Here is a 19,619-nt window from a genome sequence, read left to right on the forward strand (position 1 = left end):
TATAGAACAATCTCCCTCATGAACATTGATGCAAAAATACTCAATAAAATACTGGCAAACTGAACCCAAGAATACATTAAAAAAAAAAAAAAAAAAAAAACACCCACCATGATCAAGCAGGCTTCATCCCAGAAATGCAGGGATGGTTCAACATATAAAAATCTGTCAATGTGCCGGGTGTTGGTGGCGCACGCCTTTAATCCCAGCACTCGGGAGGCAAAGGCAGGTTGATCTCTGTGAGTTTGAGGTCAGCCTGGTCTCCAGAGCGAGTGCCAGGATAGGCTCCAAAGCCACAGAGAAACCCTGTCTCAAAAAAACAAAAAACAAAAAATAAAAATCTGTCAATGTAATCCACAATATAAACAAACTGAAAGAAAAAAAAAACATATGATCATCTCATTAGATGCTGAAAACCTTTGACAAAATCCAACACCCCTTCCTGATAAAGGTCTTGGAGAGATCAGGGATACAAGGAACATACCTAAACATAATAATAACAATATATAGCAAGCTGACAGCCAACATCAAATTAAATGGAGACAAACTCAAAGCAATTATACTAAAATCAGAAAGACTGCCCACTCTCTCCATATCTATTCAATATAGTACTCAAAGTTCTAGCTAGAGCAATTAAGACAACAAAAGAAGATCAAGTGGATACAAATTGAAAAGGAAGAAGTCAAACTTTCCCTATTTGCAGATGATATGTGAGTATACATAAGTGACCCCAAAAATTTTACCAAGGAACTCCTACAGCTGATAAACACCATCAGTGATGTGGATACACGCACGATTAACTTTAAAAAATTAGTAGCCCTCCTATATGTAAATGATAAATGGGCTGAGAAAGAAACAACACCCTTTACAATAGCCACAAATAACATAAAATATCTTGGGGTATCTCTAACCAAACAAGTGAAAGACCTGTATGACAAGAACTTTAAGTTTTTGGGGTTTTTTTGGTTTTTTTTTCTTTTTTCTTTTTTGGTTTTTCGAGACAGGGTTTCTCTGTGTAGCTTTGGAGCCTATCCTGGCACTCGCTCTGGAGACCAGGCTGGCCTCAAACTCAGAGAGATCTGCCTGCCTCTGCCTCCCAGGTGCTGGGGTTAAAGTCGCGCACCACCAACGCCCAGCTTGAACTTTAAGTCTTTGAAGAAAGAAATTGAAAAGGATATCAGAAAATGTAAAGATCTCCCAGGCTCTTTGATAAGCAAGATTAATATGGTAAAACTGACAAATCTTAACAAAAGCAATCTACAGATTCAATGCAATCCCCATCAAAATCCCAACACAATTCTTCACAGACCTCAAAAAAAAAAAAAAACAATACTCAACTTCATATGGAAAAATAAAAAAACCCAAGATAGCCAAAACAACCCTGTACAATAAAGGAACTTCTGGAGGCATCACTACCCCTGATTTCAAGCTCTACTACTATAGAGTAGAGCTATAGTAATAAAAACAGGTTGGTATTGGCACAAAAACAGACATGTGGATCAGTGGAATTGAATCAAAGTCCCTGGCATAAATCCACACACCTATAAACACCTGATTTTTACAAAGAAGCCAAAATTACACAATGGAAAAAAGAAAGCCATCTTCAACAAATGGTGCTGGCATAACTGGATGTTGACATGCAGAAAATTGCAAATAGATCCATATCTATTACCAAGCACCAAACTCAAGTCCAAGTGGATCAAAGACTTTAATGCAAAGCCAGTTACACTGAACCTGACAGAAGAGAAAGTGGGAAGTAGTCTTGAACACTTTGGCACAGGAGACTACTTCCTGAATATAACACCAGTAGCATAGACACTGAGATCAACAATTAATAAATAGGACCTCCTGAAACTGAAAAGCTTTTGTAGGGCAAAGGACATGGGCGATAAGACCAAATGGCAGCCTACAGAATGGGAAAAGATCTTCACTAACCCCACATCAGGCAGAGGGCTGATCCCCAAAATATATAAAGAACTCAATAAACTAGACATCAAAATACCAAATAATCCAATTTAAAAATGGGGTACAGACCTAAACAGAAAATTCTCAACAGAAGAATCTCAAATGACCAAAAGACAGTTAAGAAATTGCTCAACATTCTTAGTCAACAGAGAAATGCAAATCAAAACAACTCTGAGATACCATCTTACACCTGTCAGAATGGCTAAGATCAAAAACACTGTGACAGCTTATGTTGGAGAGGATATGGAGTAAGGGGAACACTTCTCCACTGCTGGTGGGAGTGAAAACTTGTACAGCCATTTGGAAATCAGTATGGTGGTTTCTTAGTAAATTGGGAATCAATTTACCTCAAGACCCAGTGACACCACTCTTGGGCATATACCCAAAGGAGCTCAATTATACCACAAGGACACTTGCTCAACTATGTTCATAGCAGCATTATTCATAATATCCAGAACCTGGAAACAACCTAGACCCTCCTCAACCAATGAATGGATAAAGAAAATGTGGTACATTCATACAACTGAGTATTACTCAGTAATCAAAAACAATGACATCATAAAATTTGCAGGCAAATGAATAGAACTAGAAAAAAAATCCTCAGTGAAGTAACTCAGACCAGAAAAACAAACACCACAAGCACTCACTCATAAGTGGACATTAGATGTAAAGCAAAAAATAACCAGGCTACTATCCACAGCCCCAGAAAAGCTAGGTGATAAGGAGGACCCTACAAGGGATGCATGGATCACACCAGGAAGGGGAAATAGATGAGATCTATTGGGTAAACTGAGGGTAGGGGAGGTAAGGAGAAGGGGATGGGAGATAGGAACATGATGTATCAGGATGGCCAAGTTGGGGGAGGGTTGGAGAGGGAGAGCATTGAAAAGAGATATCTTGATAGAGGAGGCTATTATGGGGCTAGGGAGAAACCTGGTGCCAGGGAAACTCCCAGGATGACCCCAGCTAAGACTCCTAGCAATATTGAAGAGAGAGGGTGCCTGAACTTGCCTTCTTCTGTAATCAGATTGGTGACTACCATAATTGTCATCATAGAACCTCACCTAATAATTGATGGAAGCAGATGCAGAGACCCACAGCCAAGCACTGGGCCAAGGTCTGGGAGTCCAGCTGAAGAAAGGGAGGAGAGGTTTTTATGAGCAAGGGTAAGTGGAGTCATGATGGGGAAACCCACATAGACAGCTGACCCAAGCTCATGGGAACCCACAGACTCTAGACTGATAGCTAGGGAGCCTACATGGGACTGACCTGGGCCCTCTGCATGTGGGTGGCAGTCCTGTAGCTTGGTCTGTTTGTGGGGTCCCTAGCAGTGGGACCAGGATCTGCCCCTGGTGCTTGAGCTGGCTTTTTGGAACCTATTCCCTAAGGTGGGATGCCTTGCCCAGAGTTGATGCAGGGGGAGGAGCTTGGTTCTGCTTCATCTTGATTTTTCTTGCTTTGTTGACTCCCATGGGAGGCCTGGCCCTTTCTGAGAAGTGAATGGGGGGTAGTTTAGAAAGGAGGGAGAGGGAGGGAATGGGAGGAGAGGAGGGAAGGGCAAATGTGGTTGGTATGTAAAATAAATTAAAATATGAGTATACATTTATTTCCTCTCTGTATTCAAGATTTTCCAAATCCACATTTTACACAAAAAGCAGATCTGTCTTGAATGTCTATTTCTTAAAATGAGCTATATAAAGAAATTATAAAAAGAAGTCATGAATTTGAAAGAGAGTATGTAGTGATATATGGGAGTTTGAGGGAGGAAAGGGAAAGAAGAAAATGATGTAGTTTCAAAAACTAAAAAAAAAATAATTTTTAAAAAACTGCTTCAAAACAGGTGTAGTGGTGCACGCCTCTAGTCCTAGCACTCAGAAGGCAGCGGCACGTAGATCTCTGTGAGCTTGAGGACAACCTGGTCTATAGAGCAAATTCTAGGACAGCCAGGTCTACAAAGACAGAACCTGTCTCAAAAAATGCAAACAAACAAAAAGAACTGCATCAAAATCACCTAGTGATGAGTATGGTGGAACTTGCCTATAATCCTAGCACTAAAAAGGCTGAGGCAAGAAATCAAAAGTTTGCAATGATTCTAGTCAGCATTGATTACAAAGCAAGACCCTGCCTCAAAGATTCTGGGGTTCCACCTCAACTGACTCCTGTGCAAAGATTTTAGAACTACTGCCTTAGGGAGAAAAAGGTAAAGGAGCCAAGCCAAGTGGTGCTGAGGAGGATCCCAAATTCAAGGCCTGACTGGATTATAAAGAAAAGTAAAGGAAGACCAGGCATGGTGATGCTAGGGAGGCAGAAGGGGATCCATCTCTGTGAGTTACAAGATCAAGTTTCAGGCTTGCCAAGACTTCAGAATGATAGCCTATCTAAAATTGGAAAGGAAAAAAAAAAGGTAAAGGGAATCTAAGTATCTAAAATAAGTATCTTTTATTATATAAATCACATGTAACTATCTTAAACATATAAGGATCATCTACTCAAAAGTTCACCCCTGACACAGTATGAAAAAGTAAGTCACACCAATAACCCAAAGATTTTTCTGTCATTTTGTCATGAGAATGAAAGAATGACACTTAAAAAAAAAAAGAATGTTTTTAAATATGTATGGGTGTTCTGCCTGTATGTATGTCTGTTCACCACATATCTGTGGAGACCAGAAGAAGACATTGTATCCTCTAGAACTAGAGTTATAGTGTGTGTGTGTGTGTGTGTGTGTGTGTGTGTATTTACAACACCATGTGGGTATTGGAAATCAAATCTCTGGAAGAACAATAAGTGTTCTTTTAATCACTGAGTCATTACTCCAGCCCACTAAAGGTTCTTTTAAATTTTTTTCTTGTGTGTGTGTGATATATACACACGCACACACACACAAAGGTCAGGGGACAACTTTTAGAGTCAGTTTTCTTCCACCATGAGGATGAAGGGGATTGAACTCAGGTAATCAGGCATGGCTACAAGCATCTTTAAACCTCTGAGCCATCTTACCCACCCCTAAATACACTTTTTAAGGGTTCTCATACACAATTTTTAAAACGGTAATCTTTAAATGAAATCCAGTAGGTCATTAAAATGTCTAACTACTAACTCTCAGAATCAATGAAAAACACTGCATTCAATTAGGGTAGCATTTTAGTTACCTGGAAATATCTCCCCAGTACCATTCTGCATCTTGAAGAGAAATGAAACTGTCCTTCACTCCATTTGTAACTGCTGAAGTCATTGGCTTAGGTGGCTTTGGTGGAAGAGCTAGAAGAGAAATTTATGTTATTTTGTATATGTAAATGATTCATTTTCCACCCAGGAATAGCTCCTTAACCTATTTGCAATAAGATTCAAACAACTGCCAGTCAAACCAGCTGTCACATTAATGTTGGCCAGGGGGGCACTTTTGAAACACTATGAAAGTAAAGGTTTCTCCTCCTCATAAAAATACTTTTACTTCAAAAAAAAAATACTTTTACTTCAGTAAAACTTAACATCTTCAAAACACAAGTAAAGCTCTAACCTGAGCAATTCATTCCAAAAGCTATTAATACAAAGACTCTACATAGTATTATATTGGATATTGGCAATGTACCACCATATTAGATTTTAGGTATTCTTTTTCTTCTTGAGATGGGATCTCATTGCACCATCCTAACTGTCCTGGAATGTACTAAGTAAACCTATGTGGACTGCAGGTAAGGTGTGTGTTGAGCTAGCCTGGTGACCTAAGTTCAAGTCTCCAGGACCCACAGAAAGGTGGAAGGAGCCATCTTTTGACTACTACATACACACTGTGACTTCAACATACACACTATTTTAAAACAAACACACACACACACACACACACACACACACACACACACACACACACACAAACAAATAGCCAAAGCAAGCTCATGAAAAGTTACTCAATATCGTCAGTCATCAAGGAACTGTAAAACAAAATCACAAAGAGCAGGGCATGATTGTGCATGCTGCACTCCCAGCACTCAGAAGGCAGGATAGGAGTTTGAGGTAAACCTGGGATACATAAATATTTCCAGGTCAGTCTGTGGTATACAATTCCTAAGAAAGGATCTTCAAAAACAAATAAACAATTCCACTAGCCAAGTAGAGGTGGTGCACACCTTTAATCCCAGCACTCGGGAGGCAGAGGCAGGCGGATCTCTGAGTTTGAAGCCAGCCTGGTCGCCAGGGCAAGTTCCAGGACAACCAGGGCTACACAAAGAAACCCTTTGTGATTTGGGACATTTCTCTCTGGCAAGTCTCTTTGGGTTGAAATTCTTGTCACTAGGACACTTGCCTTCTCCCATCCTTGCTCTCTCTCCCTACATATGCTCAGCTCACTCCTGGAGCTTGTTCTGTCTCCTGCCCATCCTCTTACTCGGCTCCTGGCTGCCTCTTGGAATCTCTTTTCTTCCTCAAACTCAGAGATTCTATTAAGGCTAGACGTCTTACTGCAAATGGCTTGGCTTCAGTATAGTTCAATAGCCAAAAACAGCACACAAGATTTCCAAATTCTTAGACTTTAACAACTTCTGCCACTGCACAAACAAATGATCCCCAAATATCTTATCTCTAAATTTTCTCTGCTTTCTACTCTCAAAAATCTCTTATCTCTAAGCCTTCCTTGCTCTGCTTGATTGTCTCTCCCTTATATTGCTAAATTCAGTCCCATCCCTCCCTGACCCCCAGCTGTCCTGCAATTTGCTCTGTAGACCAGGCTGACCTTAAACTCAGAGATGTGTCTGCCTCTGCCTCTCAAATACTGGGATTAAAGGCGCCACCACCACCCAGTTAAATTCAGTCTTAATAGAGACTTTAATGTCTTCTGGGAAATGGAGTTTCCATTGGACCTGACAATGATATGATTCCATTGTCCAGAACAGAAGAATTGACAGAGATTGAAAGCAGATCAATGTTCACCCAGGTTGAGAGATTAAGAGGAACAGGAAATGACTACTGGCATATACAGGATTTCTTGCAATTTTGACTATGGTGGTAGTTGTGCAACTCTGATATACTAATTTAAGAGTCACTACAATGCAATGTTCATGAATTATGTCTATACTATGGTATATAATTGTGGTGATATATTATTTATGATTTATTAAAGCTTGCCCGAGGATTCAGAAAGCCAAACCAGTCACAAGCCATGGCAGCTTACAACTGTCTGTAACTCCAGTTCCAGAGGATCAGACACCCTCACACAGACATGCAAGCAGAATACTAATGCACATAAAATAAAAATAAATCATTTTTTAAAAGCATATATATTTTATGTGAATGTGTGCACATATTTGTGTGTATGCCACACATAATTGGGGGGTCCTTGGAGACCAGAAAATAGTATTACATCCCCTGAGGCTGGAGTCTCAGAAGTTGTGAGCAGCCTGATGTGGGTTTTGGGAACTGAAATAAGGTCCTCTAGAAGAGCAGCAAGCACTCTTCACCACTGAGCCCTCCCTCCTGCTAGCCTCCTGGTTAGCTTTGTCAAGTTGATGTAACAGATTACACTGGGACAAGGTAATCACTAAGGGGCTGATTACATTGATTTGACTTATGGGCATGTCTGTGAGAGAATGTCTTAAATTAATGGATATGGGAAGACACAGACCACAGGGAGTGGCACCACTCCCTTGGCTGGGGGATCCTGAACTGTGCAAATGGAGAGGTCAAACTGAGTGAAATCACAAAGCACAAATGTATGTATTCACCTCTTCTTTTTTGTAGATGCACCATAACTAACTGTTTCAAGTTCCTGTCTTGACTCCCCAACAATAATGGACTATATCTTGGAACTCTGTAAACCACAGTAAGCTTCTTTCTCCCCCAAGTCGTTTTCTTTGTCTTCACAGCATCAGGCTGTCAATTTACACATTCAGGAAAAATAACTTAGAGGGTCTAGACTCATGAATACCAAACACAGATGAGAAAAGAAGTGAATCCTCTACTGAAAACAGCAGAATTAAAGAAAACAAGCAGATAGATACCATGCTAAATTTAAACCCCGAGCAGAAAAAGAGTCTAAAAAAAATCTAAAAATGAAAATACTTGAGGATTACCCAATAAAAAAAGGTACTTGTCACCTTATCTTTAATCAGCAAAGACTTCCACTAACAAGTTTTGTTCATTCACACAGAGCTTCAATTCAGCTTTTTGTTTGTTTTGAGACAGGGTTTCTCTGTGTAGCCCTGGCTGTCCTGGAACTCACTCTGGTCTACAAACTAACTCTTTCTTCCATAAGTTGCCTTGGACCTGATGTCTTCACAGCAACAGAAAAGTAACTAAGACAATGTATTAATATTTTCAAAGAGCTTTATGCATAATATTAAAAATCATGCATGCGTAAGAGTTTTCACATTACAAAGCAAATCAATATTTTTTAAATATTATGTGTGCATGTGTGCCAGAGTGTATGTGTGAAGAAGGTTGCACAGGTTACAAGAGGTGTTGAATCCCTGGAACTGGAGTTACAGATAGTTTCAAGCCACACGTGACTGCTGGAAACAGAACCAAATCCTCTACAAAGGCAACAAGTATCTTTAACTGCTGAGTCATCTCTCCAGCCCCCTTAATGCAACATTAATTTTCTCAATATGATTTTAGATTCCACATTTCAACTAACCTTTGTGAAGTTTTTCCTGTATCAAGGAGAAGTTTAAATACTAACTTAATCATTAAATAGTACCTTTTTGCAAATAGCTATTTGTATGAAGCTGGAGTTTCTTCAAAGATTTCAATAAAAGTTATCCATAGCGGCACACACTACCTAGAAGACTGAAGCAGGAGGTTCATGAATTTGAAGCCATACTGGGATGCATGAGACCTCTCAAAAAACTGGGGTGCTGGAGTAATGGCTCAATGGTTAAGAGCACTGGCCACTTTTCCAGAGGTCCCAGTTTTGATTCCTAGACCACATAGTGACTCACGACTCTCAGTAACTCTGTCCCAAGGGATCCAATGCCCTCTTTTAGGCTCCGGGGCACCAAGCACACAAGGTAGTACACAGACACACAACACAGGCAGGCAAAACACCTATACACATAAAGCATAAAATAATTTTTAAGTTAAAAAGGAAAAGAATGTCAACAAAAACAATACAATAAAACAAGCTGTAAAGAGCATGGGGACAGAAGAGATGGCCCCGTATCTTCTTTAAAGAAGACTTGCAATGTCCCTCAATACTCCCCACACTTTCTTAATTTCTCAAATTTGGTTTTTTAAAAACGTCTTTGCTAGGCCTGGTGATGCAGGTCTGTAATCCAGCATTTAGCAGGTTTTTAGCAGAACTCAAGAGTTCCAGGCTGAGCTACATGGTAAGAGCCTGTTTAAAAAACAAAACATTTTCCCTCCAAACAGTAAATCCTTTCCCCAACAACAGTCCTTGATGTGAAAAACTCTCAGCTTTAAGAAAATGTTAAAAATGGCAGGGCCGTGGTGGCGCATGTCTTTAATCCTAGCACTTGTGGGAGGCAGAGGCAGGTGGATCTCTGTGAGTTTGAGACCAGCCTGGTCTACAAGAGCTAGTTCCAGGACAGGCTCCAAAGCTACACAGAGAAATTCTGTCTCAAAAAACAAAACAAAAAAAAAACAAAAAAAACAAAAAAAAAAAAGGAAGGAAGGAAGGAAGGAGAGAAGGATGGAAGGAAGGCAGGGAAAATGTTAAAAAATTAAGAGAAAAAAACATAAAAAGGAAGGAAAAAATTTCATTCATTCTTAGCTGTATAGTCCTAGAGTGCTACAGATATTTAAATATAAGGAAACTAAAAGATTATAGAGTTTAAATTCCATCAAAAGCAAATCAATTATCAATAAAAGACGTACAACAAACCTGAAATGTTTTATCAAATGATGAATTCCAATAGAAGGCTCTAGCCATGGTATTATGACTGATCATGTTAGTAGAACCATATTCTGAATTTCTGGAAACATTACATCAACTTTACTAATCATTGTTAAGAAACAAAAAAAAATCTGAGTACATATATTTGTAAATAACTAGATATTATTGCCTGGTCTAAAAAGCAAGTTTCAGGACAACCTGGGTTGTTACACGGAGAAACCCTGTCTCAAAAAAACAAAAACAAAAGTAAACAGACAAAAAAAAACAACAACTAAGTATTATAAAAGGTTCAAAATATAAAATAAAACAAAATAAACATTTAAAATATATTCCCTAAACCAAAACTACTTTATTTTGAAGGCAAAAAAAAAAAACAAGAAATTAGAACTGCTCAGAGTATTATAACTGTTTATGTACAAAAATACTTAGAAAAAATAATTACTTAATCAATTTACTCTAGAAGGGAAGCTATATCGAAAGAAAAAATGTTATTTTAATTAAATTTTCAACTCCTTGAAAGCTTAAAAATAAAATTGTAGAAGTAGGAAAAAACAAAAATACTCATCTTTCTAAGATTAAAAAAAAGACAGCTTAATCAACTTGTTTTTAAAAAGAAAATGATTAAACACAATCTTCCTCAGCATCAGTGAGCTGCCACATTCAATCCAGACTTCACTGAACAGGTGGCATGCAGCATGAAGTACAGAACAATGTTGCTCATGCATGGACAAATGGAATTCCCCCTGGTGGAATGATTTCTACTCCTCAGTAACACTAACCCGGCCTATGCCCCAACCACCAATCTGTTTTGTAAGCTAAACCCCAATCCCACATCAGATATTGCTGGCAACACTCGTCTATGAATGAAAACATTAAAATAGCCAGTCACTACACAGAATGTGTTAGTGACATTGAGGCAGAAATCTGTGGTTTCTGGCAGGTATTTTGGTTGAGCTTCTGGCTCAACTACAATATCATTTTATCTTTGAAGATATTTATTCCTTCTTTTTCCTTCTTTTCTCTTGAAACAGGGGTCTTTCATGTAGCTCAAAGTGACCTTGAACATAGGTAGCCCAGGATGATCTTTATTTATATGTTTCTTTTTGAGACAAGATCTCACTTTGTAGTCCAAACTGGCCTAGAATTCACTATGCAGACTGACTGGCCTCAAACTCAAGAGATCCAACTGCCTCTGCCTCCAATTGCTAAGATTAAAAGATGGGTGTCACAAAACACAGCCTATTTTTTTCTTTCAAAATATGTCTTTTTTAAAAGACTATTTCATGGTGTTACATACCTTTAATCCCAGTACTAAGGAGGTAGAGGCAGGCCTCTTTGAGTTCCAGAACAGTCAAGGTTAAAATAAAAAAATAAAATAAAGGAGAGAGAAAGAGAGAGAGAATCTCTTACAGAGAACCCAGATTCAGTTCCCAGCACCCACATGGTGGCTCATAACTGCCTATAACAATTCCATTTCCAAGGACAATCCTATACCCTTTTCTGGCCTCCACAGACTCCTGAATACAAGACACACATAAACTCATGAAGGCACACACATACATATAAGTAAAAAATAAAATATTAAAAATATTCTTAAAACATTTTAAAGACTATCATACTTGAACAATAATTTCAACAATTAGGAGAAAAAGTTTTAATTAGTTGAAAGTTTGTTATTGGGTTTTTTTGAGGGGGTGTTTTTTTTTTTTTTTTGATAAATTTTTTTGGAGGCAAAGACAACCGAGTTTCTTTCTTTTTTATTTACTTATTTATTATGTATACAACATTCTGCTTCCATGTATATCTGCACACCAGAAGAGGGCACCAGATCTCATAACGGATGGTTGTGGGCCACCATGTGGTTGCTGGGAATTGATCTCAGGACCTTTAGGAAGAGCAGCTGGTGCTCTTAACTTCTGAGCCATCTCTCCAGCCCGTTTTTTTTTTTTTTTTTTTTTTTTTAAGACTGGGAATTACACTGCCTGGAAGGCCAGGACCCAGAGGCCAGACAGCCCATATACCTATTATAGAACCTTGGTTGACTGGCAAAAAAAAAAAAAGTCAATGAAATGATTCCTAATGACATTTTGCTATACCCATATATTGCTGACTAGCCCAATTGTTATCAGAGAGGCTTCACCCAGCAATGGATGGAAACAGACGCAAAGATCCATGGCCAAACATTAGACAAACCTTGGGGATCCTGTGGAAGAGGGAGAAGAAGGATTATGGGAGCCAAAGGGCCCAAGGACCCCACAAGAAAACCTCAGAATCATATAACCTAGGCTCGTAGAGGCTCACGGAGACTGAACCACCAGCAGAGCCTTGCGTGGGACTGACCTAGACCCTCTGCACATGTTACAGTTGCGTAGTTTAGTCTTCTTGTGAGACTCCCAACACAGTGGGATCAGGGGCTATCTCTGACTCTGGTACCTGCTTTGGGGACCATTTGCTCCTGGGCTGCCTCATCCAGCCTTAATAGAAGTTCCTAGTCTTGATATACCATGCAACTTGATATACCATGGCTGGCTGATAGCCATGGGAGGCCTGCCCTTTTCTGAAGAGAAAGGAAGAGAGGATGGGGGAGGCTGAGGACTGGGAATGTAGCTCAATGGAAGAACAGTTGCCAAGCATGCACGAGGCCCTAGACTGGGGGTGCGGTGGGGAAGCTTAGCCATGGAATTCAAGCATTTAGGTTGAAAACAAACAAAAAACCACCATGCTGGCTTGCACACTGTAAGTTTTTTTTTTAAGATTTTATTTATTATGTATACAACATTCTGCTTCCATGTATATCTGCACACTAAAAGAGAGCACCAGATCTCATTACAGATGGTTGTGAGCCACCATGTGGTTGCTGGGAATTGAACTCAGGACCTCTGGAAGAGCAGTCAGTGCTCTTAACCTCTGAGCCATCTCTCCAGTCCACACACTGTAACTTTTAATAGACATACTTGCCAAACTTTGTCTTTCAAATTTCAAGTCATATGAAGAGTCTTCACTATCTTTCCTCCTCTGTATCGTAAAATATATCCTTCCATATTTTTTCTAAAGTTTTTGTTTTTCACATTATTCAACTCATTTGTATATATGGTTAAGTAAAAAACCTATTTTATTTTCCATTATTTGTTTCATTATCATTAACTATTAAAACAGTTCATTTCCTCACTCATCTACTAAGTACTCAGGGATATATAAGAGTTTCAGTCGGGTGCACGCCTTTAGTCCCAGCACTCAGGATGCAGAGGCAGGCGGATCTCTGTGAGTTCAAGACCAGCCTGGTCTACAAGAGCTAGTTCCAGGACAGCCTCCAAAGCCACAGAGAAACTCCGTCTTGAAAAACAAACAAAAAAAAAAGTTTCAGTTTCTGAGCAGATATTTCTTATCTCCCATTGGGGTCAATACCACATTTCATTAAATAATATGGCTTTTTAAGTCATGTTACCTGAGAGAACATCAAATTGCCTTTCCCATGACAGGATTTATTTTTCAGTCATTACTTTTCCTGCTGATACTACAATAAATAGTATCTTTTAAAATTCTATTTTGCTAAAACAAACCAAGCATCAGCCCACATAATGTTGCCTACACAGGCAGGTTTTTTTGTTTGTTTTGTTTTTCAAGACAGGGTTTCTCTATGTACCCATGGCTATACTAGAATGCACTTGTAGACCAGTCTGGCCAGAAACTCTGAGATATGCATGCCTCTGACTTCCAGTGTTGGTGATGTGTGCCACCATCACCCAGCCAATAACTTTTTTTTAAATTTATTTATTAGTTCTAGTTAGGGAACAAGCTTGTTTCACATGTAAGTCCCTTCTCCCTCTCCCTCCCCTCACCCCCATCCCTCCTCCCCCACCCCCAGCCTACCCCCCACCCCATCCACCCACCACTCCCCAGGCAGGGTAGGGCCCTCAACGGGGGCTCTGCAAAGTCCACCAAATCTTCCTGTGCTGGTCCTGGGCCCTTCCCCATGTGTCCAGGGCCAGAGTGTAACCCTTCACGTGGGATGGGCTCTCAGAGTCCCTTCTGGCACCAGGGAAAAATACTAATCCACCACCAGAGGCTCCCTGGAGTGCAGAGGCCTCCTTATTGACATCCATGTTCAGGGGTCTGGATCAGTCTTGTCTGGCCTCCCCGACAGCATCTGGGGTCGATGTGCTCTCCCTTGTTCAGACCAATTGTTCCTGTGGGTTTCTCCAACCTGGTACAGACCCCTTTGCTCTTCATTCCTCCCTCTCTTCAACTAAATTCCCGATTTCAGCTCAGTGTATATCTGTGGATGTCTGTCTCTGCTTCCATCACCCACTGGATGAGGGCTCTAGTTCCTGGGTTAGTCGGCGGAAAGGGCCCAGCCAATAACTTTTAAAATAAGGAGTGCTGATAACTGACAACACTGTGAATGTAACCAATACCAATTAGTTTGACAAGCACTACCCAAAAAAAGCAAAAATGACAAATTTTGTCATATGTATTTATAGTTTTAAAAATATTTATTTGTTTTGTGTGTATGTTTATGCACTACATATGTGTCTGGTGTCTGTAGAGTTCAGAGAGGGATTTGATTACCACCAACTGGAGTTAAGGATGGCTGAAGGAATTGAACCCAGGTCCTTTGGAAAAGCAGCTAATGCTCTTAACTACTAACCCATTTCTCAGAGCCCATCATATATATTTATAGTCTTTAAAATTTAATGACTTAGGTCAATTTGTAATGACCCACACCTTTAATCCCAGTACTCTGAAGGCAGAGACAAGTGGCTCTCTGAGTTCAAGACCAGGTTGCTCTACATAGTGAGTTCCAGACTAGCCAAGGATACATAGTAAGACTCTATTTAAAAAACAAAACAGCCAGACAGTGGTGGCACACTTAATCCCAGCAGGCAGATCTCTGTGAGTCAAAGCCAGCCTGGTCTACAAAGTGAGTTCTAGGACAGCCAAGACTGCTACAGAGAAACCCTGTCTTGAAAAAAATAAAAACTGGTAAGTTTCACTCTCATTATTTCACTCATTAAAATTATTTGTGCTTATAAAAAATTATCTGGATCTAGCCGGGTGTTGATGGCACATGCCTTTAATCCCAGCACTCGGGAGGCAGAGGCAGGTGGATCTCTGTAGTTCGAGGCCAGACTGGTCTACAGAGTGAGTTCCAGGACAGGCTCCAAAGCAGTACAAAGAAACCCTGCATCAAAAAACAAAAAAAGGCCAGGCATTGGTGGCACACGCCTTTAGTCCTAGTACTTAGGAGGCAGAGACAGGCAGATCTCTGTGAGTTTGAGGCCAGCCTGGTCTACAAGAGCTAGTTCCAAGACAGCCTCCAAAACCCAGAGAAACCCTGTCTCAAAATACAAAACAAAACAAAAAAAAAACAAAAAAAACAAAAAAAAAAATCTGGATCTGACTTATAATACTCTATCAGGTAGCTGAGAAAACAAATATATGAAAAAATAATATCACTAATCTTATGAAAATGCAAATCAAAACAGTTCAACATCTCTGATTCCAGTAAGAATGGCTACTATAATTGTAAGAGCTAGAGCAATGGCTCAATGGTTAAGAATAAGCACCACTCTTCTAGATGACCTGGGTTTGGTTCTTAGCAGCCACATGACAGCTAGCAGCTGTCTGTATCTCTAGTTTCATCGGATCTGACACACTCTGGTGATTTCCCCATGAACCAGACACACATATTGCACATATATACACTTGGTTACTCACCAGTACTCATAAGATAAAAATAAATATAGTTTTTAAAAAATTAAGGCCATCCTTAATCTCAGCACTTAAGAGCCAGAAGTAGGCAAATGTCTGTGACAACCAGGCCAGCCTGGTCTACAGAATGAGTTTCAGGCCAGGCAGGGCTACATGCTACTATAAAAACACAAAAGATAGGGATAACATAGAGCTCAAAGCTACAGCACTTACCTAGTATGTATAAAGCCTTGGGGTCAATCACCAGCACCAAGGATGGGCAAGCATAACTAAGGATAACAAATGTTTCATAAGACAGCTAACACCTGTCTGTTACTCCAGGTTGATGGAATCCACACCCTCTTCTGGCCTCCATTCAAACATGTTCAAGCATAGAAAAACATGCACGCAAATATCCATATACATACATACATATTTTAAAAGGTAACAATTAGTGGGGGTAGGGGGGCTGGACACACACCTTTAATCCCAGCACAAGCACACAGATCTCTAGAAGTTCGAGACCAGCCTATTCTACAAATCGAGTTCCAGGACAGCCAGGGCTGTTTCACAGAGAAACCCTGTCTCAAAAAAAAAAAAAAAAAAAAAAAAAAAAGGCAAAGTTACGGTAGTTAAGAAAAAAAGAAAAACTGTATGACCCAGTAGTCAAAATAGAAAAATAGAACCATATGATCCAACAGTTCTACTCTCTTCCTATGAAGTCATGTGTTAAAGAGAAACCTATACTGTCTGCTTCTTGAGGCACTATTCATAAGAAATACAAACAACCTATATATTTAATTCAAGCTTTCAGGAGGCAGAGGCAGGAGGATTTCTGTGAGTCTGAGGCTATAGTGAATTCTCTGGATAGCCAGGGAGACACAGTGAGACCCTGTCTCAAAAAAAAAAAAAAAAAAAAAAGAAAAAAGAAAAAAGTGGTGGTGGGAATAGGCCAGAAGTTAAAAGTGTCTGCTGCTTTTGCAGAGGAGTTTGATTCTCTGCACCCACATCAGGTACCTCCAAGGTCACCTGCACTCACAAGCACACACACACACACACACACACACACACACACACACACACACACACACACACACACACAATGGGGGATGAAGAGGCCCAGGCATTTCCGGTAAGCCAAGACCATGTGGAGATACACAGATTAATAGAAATGTGTTAATAGTTAAAAGAGAGATAACCAATAAAAAGCCTGAGCCATAGGCCAAACAGTTTATAATTAATAGAAGCCTCTGTATATTTAATTGGGTCTAAAAGGCTACAGAACCAGATGGGGCAGAAACTTCCACCTACACATACCACACACACACTTTAAAATAAAATTAGTATATTTTTAAAGAGCTAGAGATATTGTTTAGCAGTTAAGAGCACTTATTGCTCTTTTAGATGACCCAGGGTTCAATACCCAGCACCCACATGTAACTCTACTTGAAAGGAATGTGTTACCCTTATCTAGCTTCTCTGGGCACAAGGCACACATATCATACACATTAAACAGAATAAGTTAACCTAAACAATTTCTTAATCTTTAAAAAAGGGGGAAAGGAATTCTGTTATTTGTGACATGAAAGTGGAAAAATGTTAAACAGAATACCCAAGACACAGAAAGACAAATACAGCATGATTTCATGTACATGTAAAATATTAAGATGTTGATCTATGATCCCTCCACTTGAGAGGCAAAGGAAGGAGGTTCTCAAATACAATGTCAGCCTGAGCAACATACAGAAATCCTACCTTTAAAAATGGGGCAGGGGGCTGGAGACGTAGCTCAATGGTAAAGTACTTGCCTATTATGTTCAAGGCCATGGTTTGGAAAAAGGGGAGACAGATGAGTTGTTTTTTTTTAAATATAGATCTGGCTAGGTGGTAGTAGCTCACACTTTTAATCCCAGCAAATGGGAGGCAGAGACAGGTAGATCACTGTAAATTTAAAGCCAGCCTACAGAATGAGTTCCAGGACAGCCAGGGCTATTACAGGGAAACCCTATCTCAAACAAAACAAAAGTCTGTTTAACCTGATCTAATGACTAAGACAGATATCATGTGGTACCCCACATATATGTACAGTTTTCAAATATCAATAAAATACATTTAAATTAAAATAATATCACCTATTATATAAAAACAATTTGTAACAAATACTATATGATCCATCAGTTCTGCTTATAGGTATTATCCAAAAGAAAAAAGGTAGACATTAAAAGGATATGACATTAGCACTTCCATATCAATAATCAACTATTTACAATAGCTAAGTGGAAGCAAACTAAGTGGTCTATAAATTGGCAGGGCATGGTGGCGCACACCTTTAATCCCAGAACTCTAGATCTCTGAGTTTGAGGCTAGCCTGATCTACAGAGCAAGTTCCCAAGACAGCCAGGATTATACATAGAAACTGTGCCTCAAAAACACAAAAACTTTAACTAGTCAAATGGGGGCAGAGAAATGGTTCACTGGTTAAGAGCACTGAATGTTCTTCTAGAAGACCAGAATTCAATTCCAAGCAACAACGTGACAGCTCACAAACATTTCTAACTACAGTGCCAGGGGATCAGATGACCTCTTCTGGCTTCAGGAGCTACAGCATGCATGTGGTCCACAGAAATACAAGGGGGTAAAACAAACATATGAAATAATAAGATAAAAAAATTAAATAGTCAAATGTCTCCTAGACACAGTGGCAAACACTTGTAATCCTAGCATTACAAGAGGCTGAAGCAGAAGGATCACCCTGAACTCAAAGTACAGTTATACTCAACTGTAGCCAGGCATAATGCTACACACCAGTTACCCCAACACCTAGAGGGAGAGGCATGAGTTTGTGAATTTGAATTTGAGGCCAGCCTGAGCTATATCAGAGACCCTGTCTCATAAATTAAAGAAAAATAGTCGTTTACAAAAACAGAGTTAGGGGCCTGGTAGAACATGCCTAGCACTTAAAAGGAGAAAGCTAGAGCATCTGAAGGTCAAGGTCACCTTGAACCATGTGGAAAAAATTCCATATTAACAAACAAACAAAAAAAGGTAATCAGGATTGAGGGGTGAGAGAAAAGATGAGTAGGGAGTATCATGTTCCAGAAGTTAGCCTTCTTAGCCCACTCAACTCTTATCTTTGCTTTATAGTTAACAGATAAATTCTATCAAGGTATATCATAAATCCATTTGAAGGTGAAATCCACTAAATGGAGACTTATCTACAAACTCTGAAGATTAACAATGGTGATTACATTTTCCCATTATTTATCTGTGTGCCCTTGCCTGGGCACAAAGGTCAGAGGACAGCCCACAGGAACTGGCTCTCTCCCTCTGCCATGTTCAAATTTATGTTATCAGGCTTGGTGGCAAGTGCCTTCACCCTCTGAACCATCTCACCACCCCTAGTGTCTACTTCTTAAAGAAAAACTTACTGAGATAGCAATTATGGACACCTCAAAATACAAAATTCACACATGACAATCCCTATTTTAATCTTTTTTAAAAAAGATTTATTATTTATAGTGTTCTGCCCGTATGTATCCCTGTACACCAGAAGAGGGCACCAGATACCGCTATAGATGGTTGTGAACCACCATGTGATTCCTGGGAATTGAACTCAACTCAAGACTTTTGGAAGACCAGTCAGTGCTCTTGACCTCTAAGCCATCTCTCCAGCCCCATTCCTACTCTAATTTTTAGCAGAGCACATCATTCTTTTTTTAAAAGATTTTATTTATTTATTATGTATACAACATTCTGCCTCCATGTATATCTGCACACCAGAAGAGGGCAACAGATCTCATTAATGGATGGTTGTGAGCCACCATGTGGTTTCTGGGAATTGAACTCAGGACCTCTGGAAGAGCAGCCGGTGCTCTTAACCTCTAAGCCATCTCTCCAGCCCAGAGTATATCATTCTTATCATAGCTTATGAATTAATGTAAGATGCTTCATATTCAAACGTTCCTTCCATACACAAAAGTATCAAGGACAAGTTGGATTTGGTGCTGCACACCTTTAATCTCAACAGGCAGGGTTGGATGAATTTGAGTTTGAGGCCAACCTGGTCTACATAGTGAGTTCTTCGCCAGCCAGGACTACATAGTGAGACCCTGGCTGCGGT

General features: G+C 39.7%; 1 protein-coding gene across 2 annotated transcripts in view; it reads right to left on the reverse strand.

Moving 5' to 3' along the window:
- LOC100774067 (phosphatidylinositol 3-kinase regulatory subunit gamma) overlaps positions 1 to 19,619 on the reverse strand; it is a 79,222-nt gene that overhangs the window by 41,860 nt on the left and 17,743 nt on the right. For both annotated transcript variants that reach the window (XM_035439695.1, XM_027402548.2), the window contains one exon: positions 5,115 to 5,223. In XM_035439695.1, the coding sequence (XP_035295586.1) occupies positions 5,115 to 5,223 (109 nt within the window). The remainder of the gene's footprint in view (positions 1 to 5,114; positions 5,224 to 19,619) is intronic.

Source organism: Cricetulus griseus, chromosome 2 (assembly GCF_003668045.3).
Source record: "Cricetulus griseus strain 17A/GY chromosome 2, alternate assembly CriGri-PICRH-1.0, whole genome shotgun sequence".
Taxonomy (NCBI): Eukaryota; Metazoa; Chordata; class Mammalia; order Rodentia; family Cricetidae; genus Cricetulus; species Cricetulus griseus.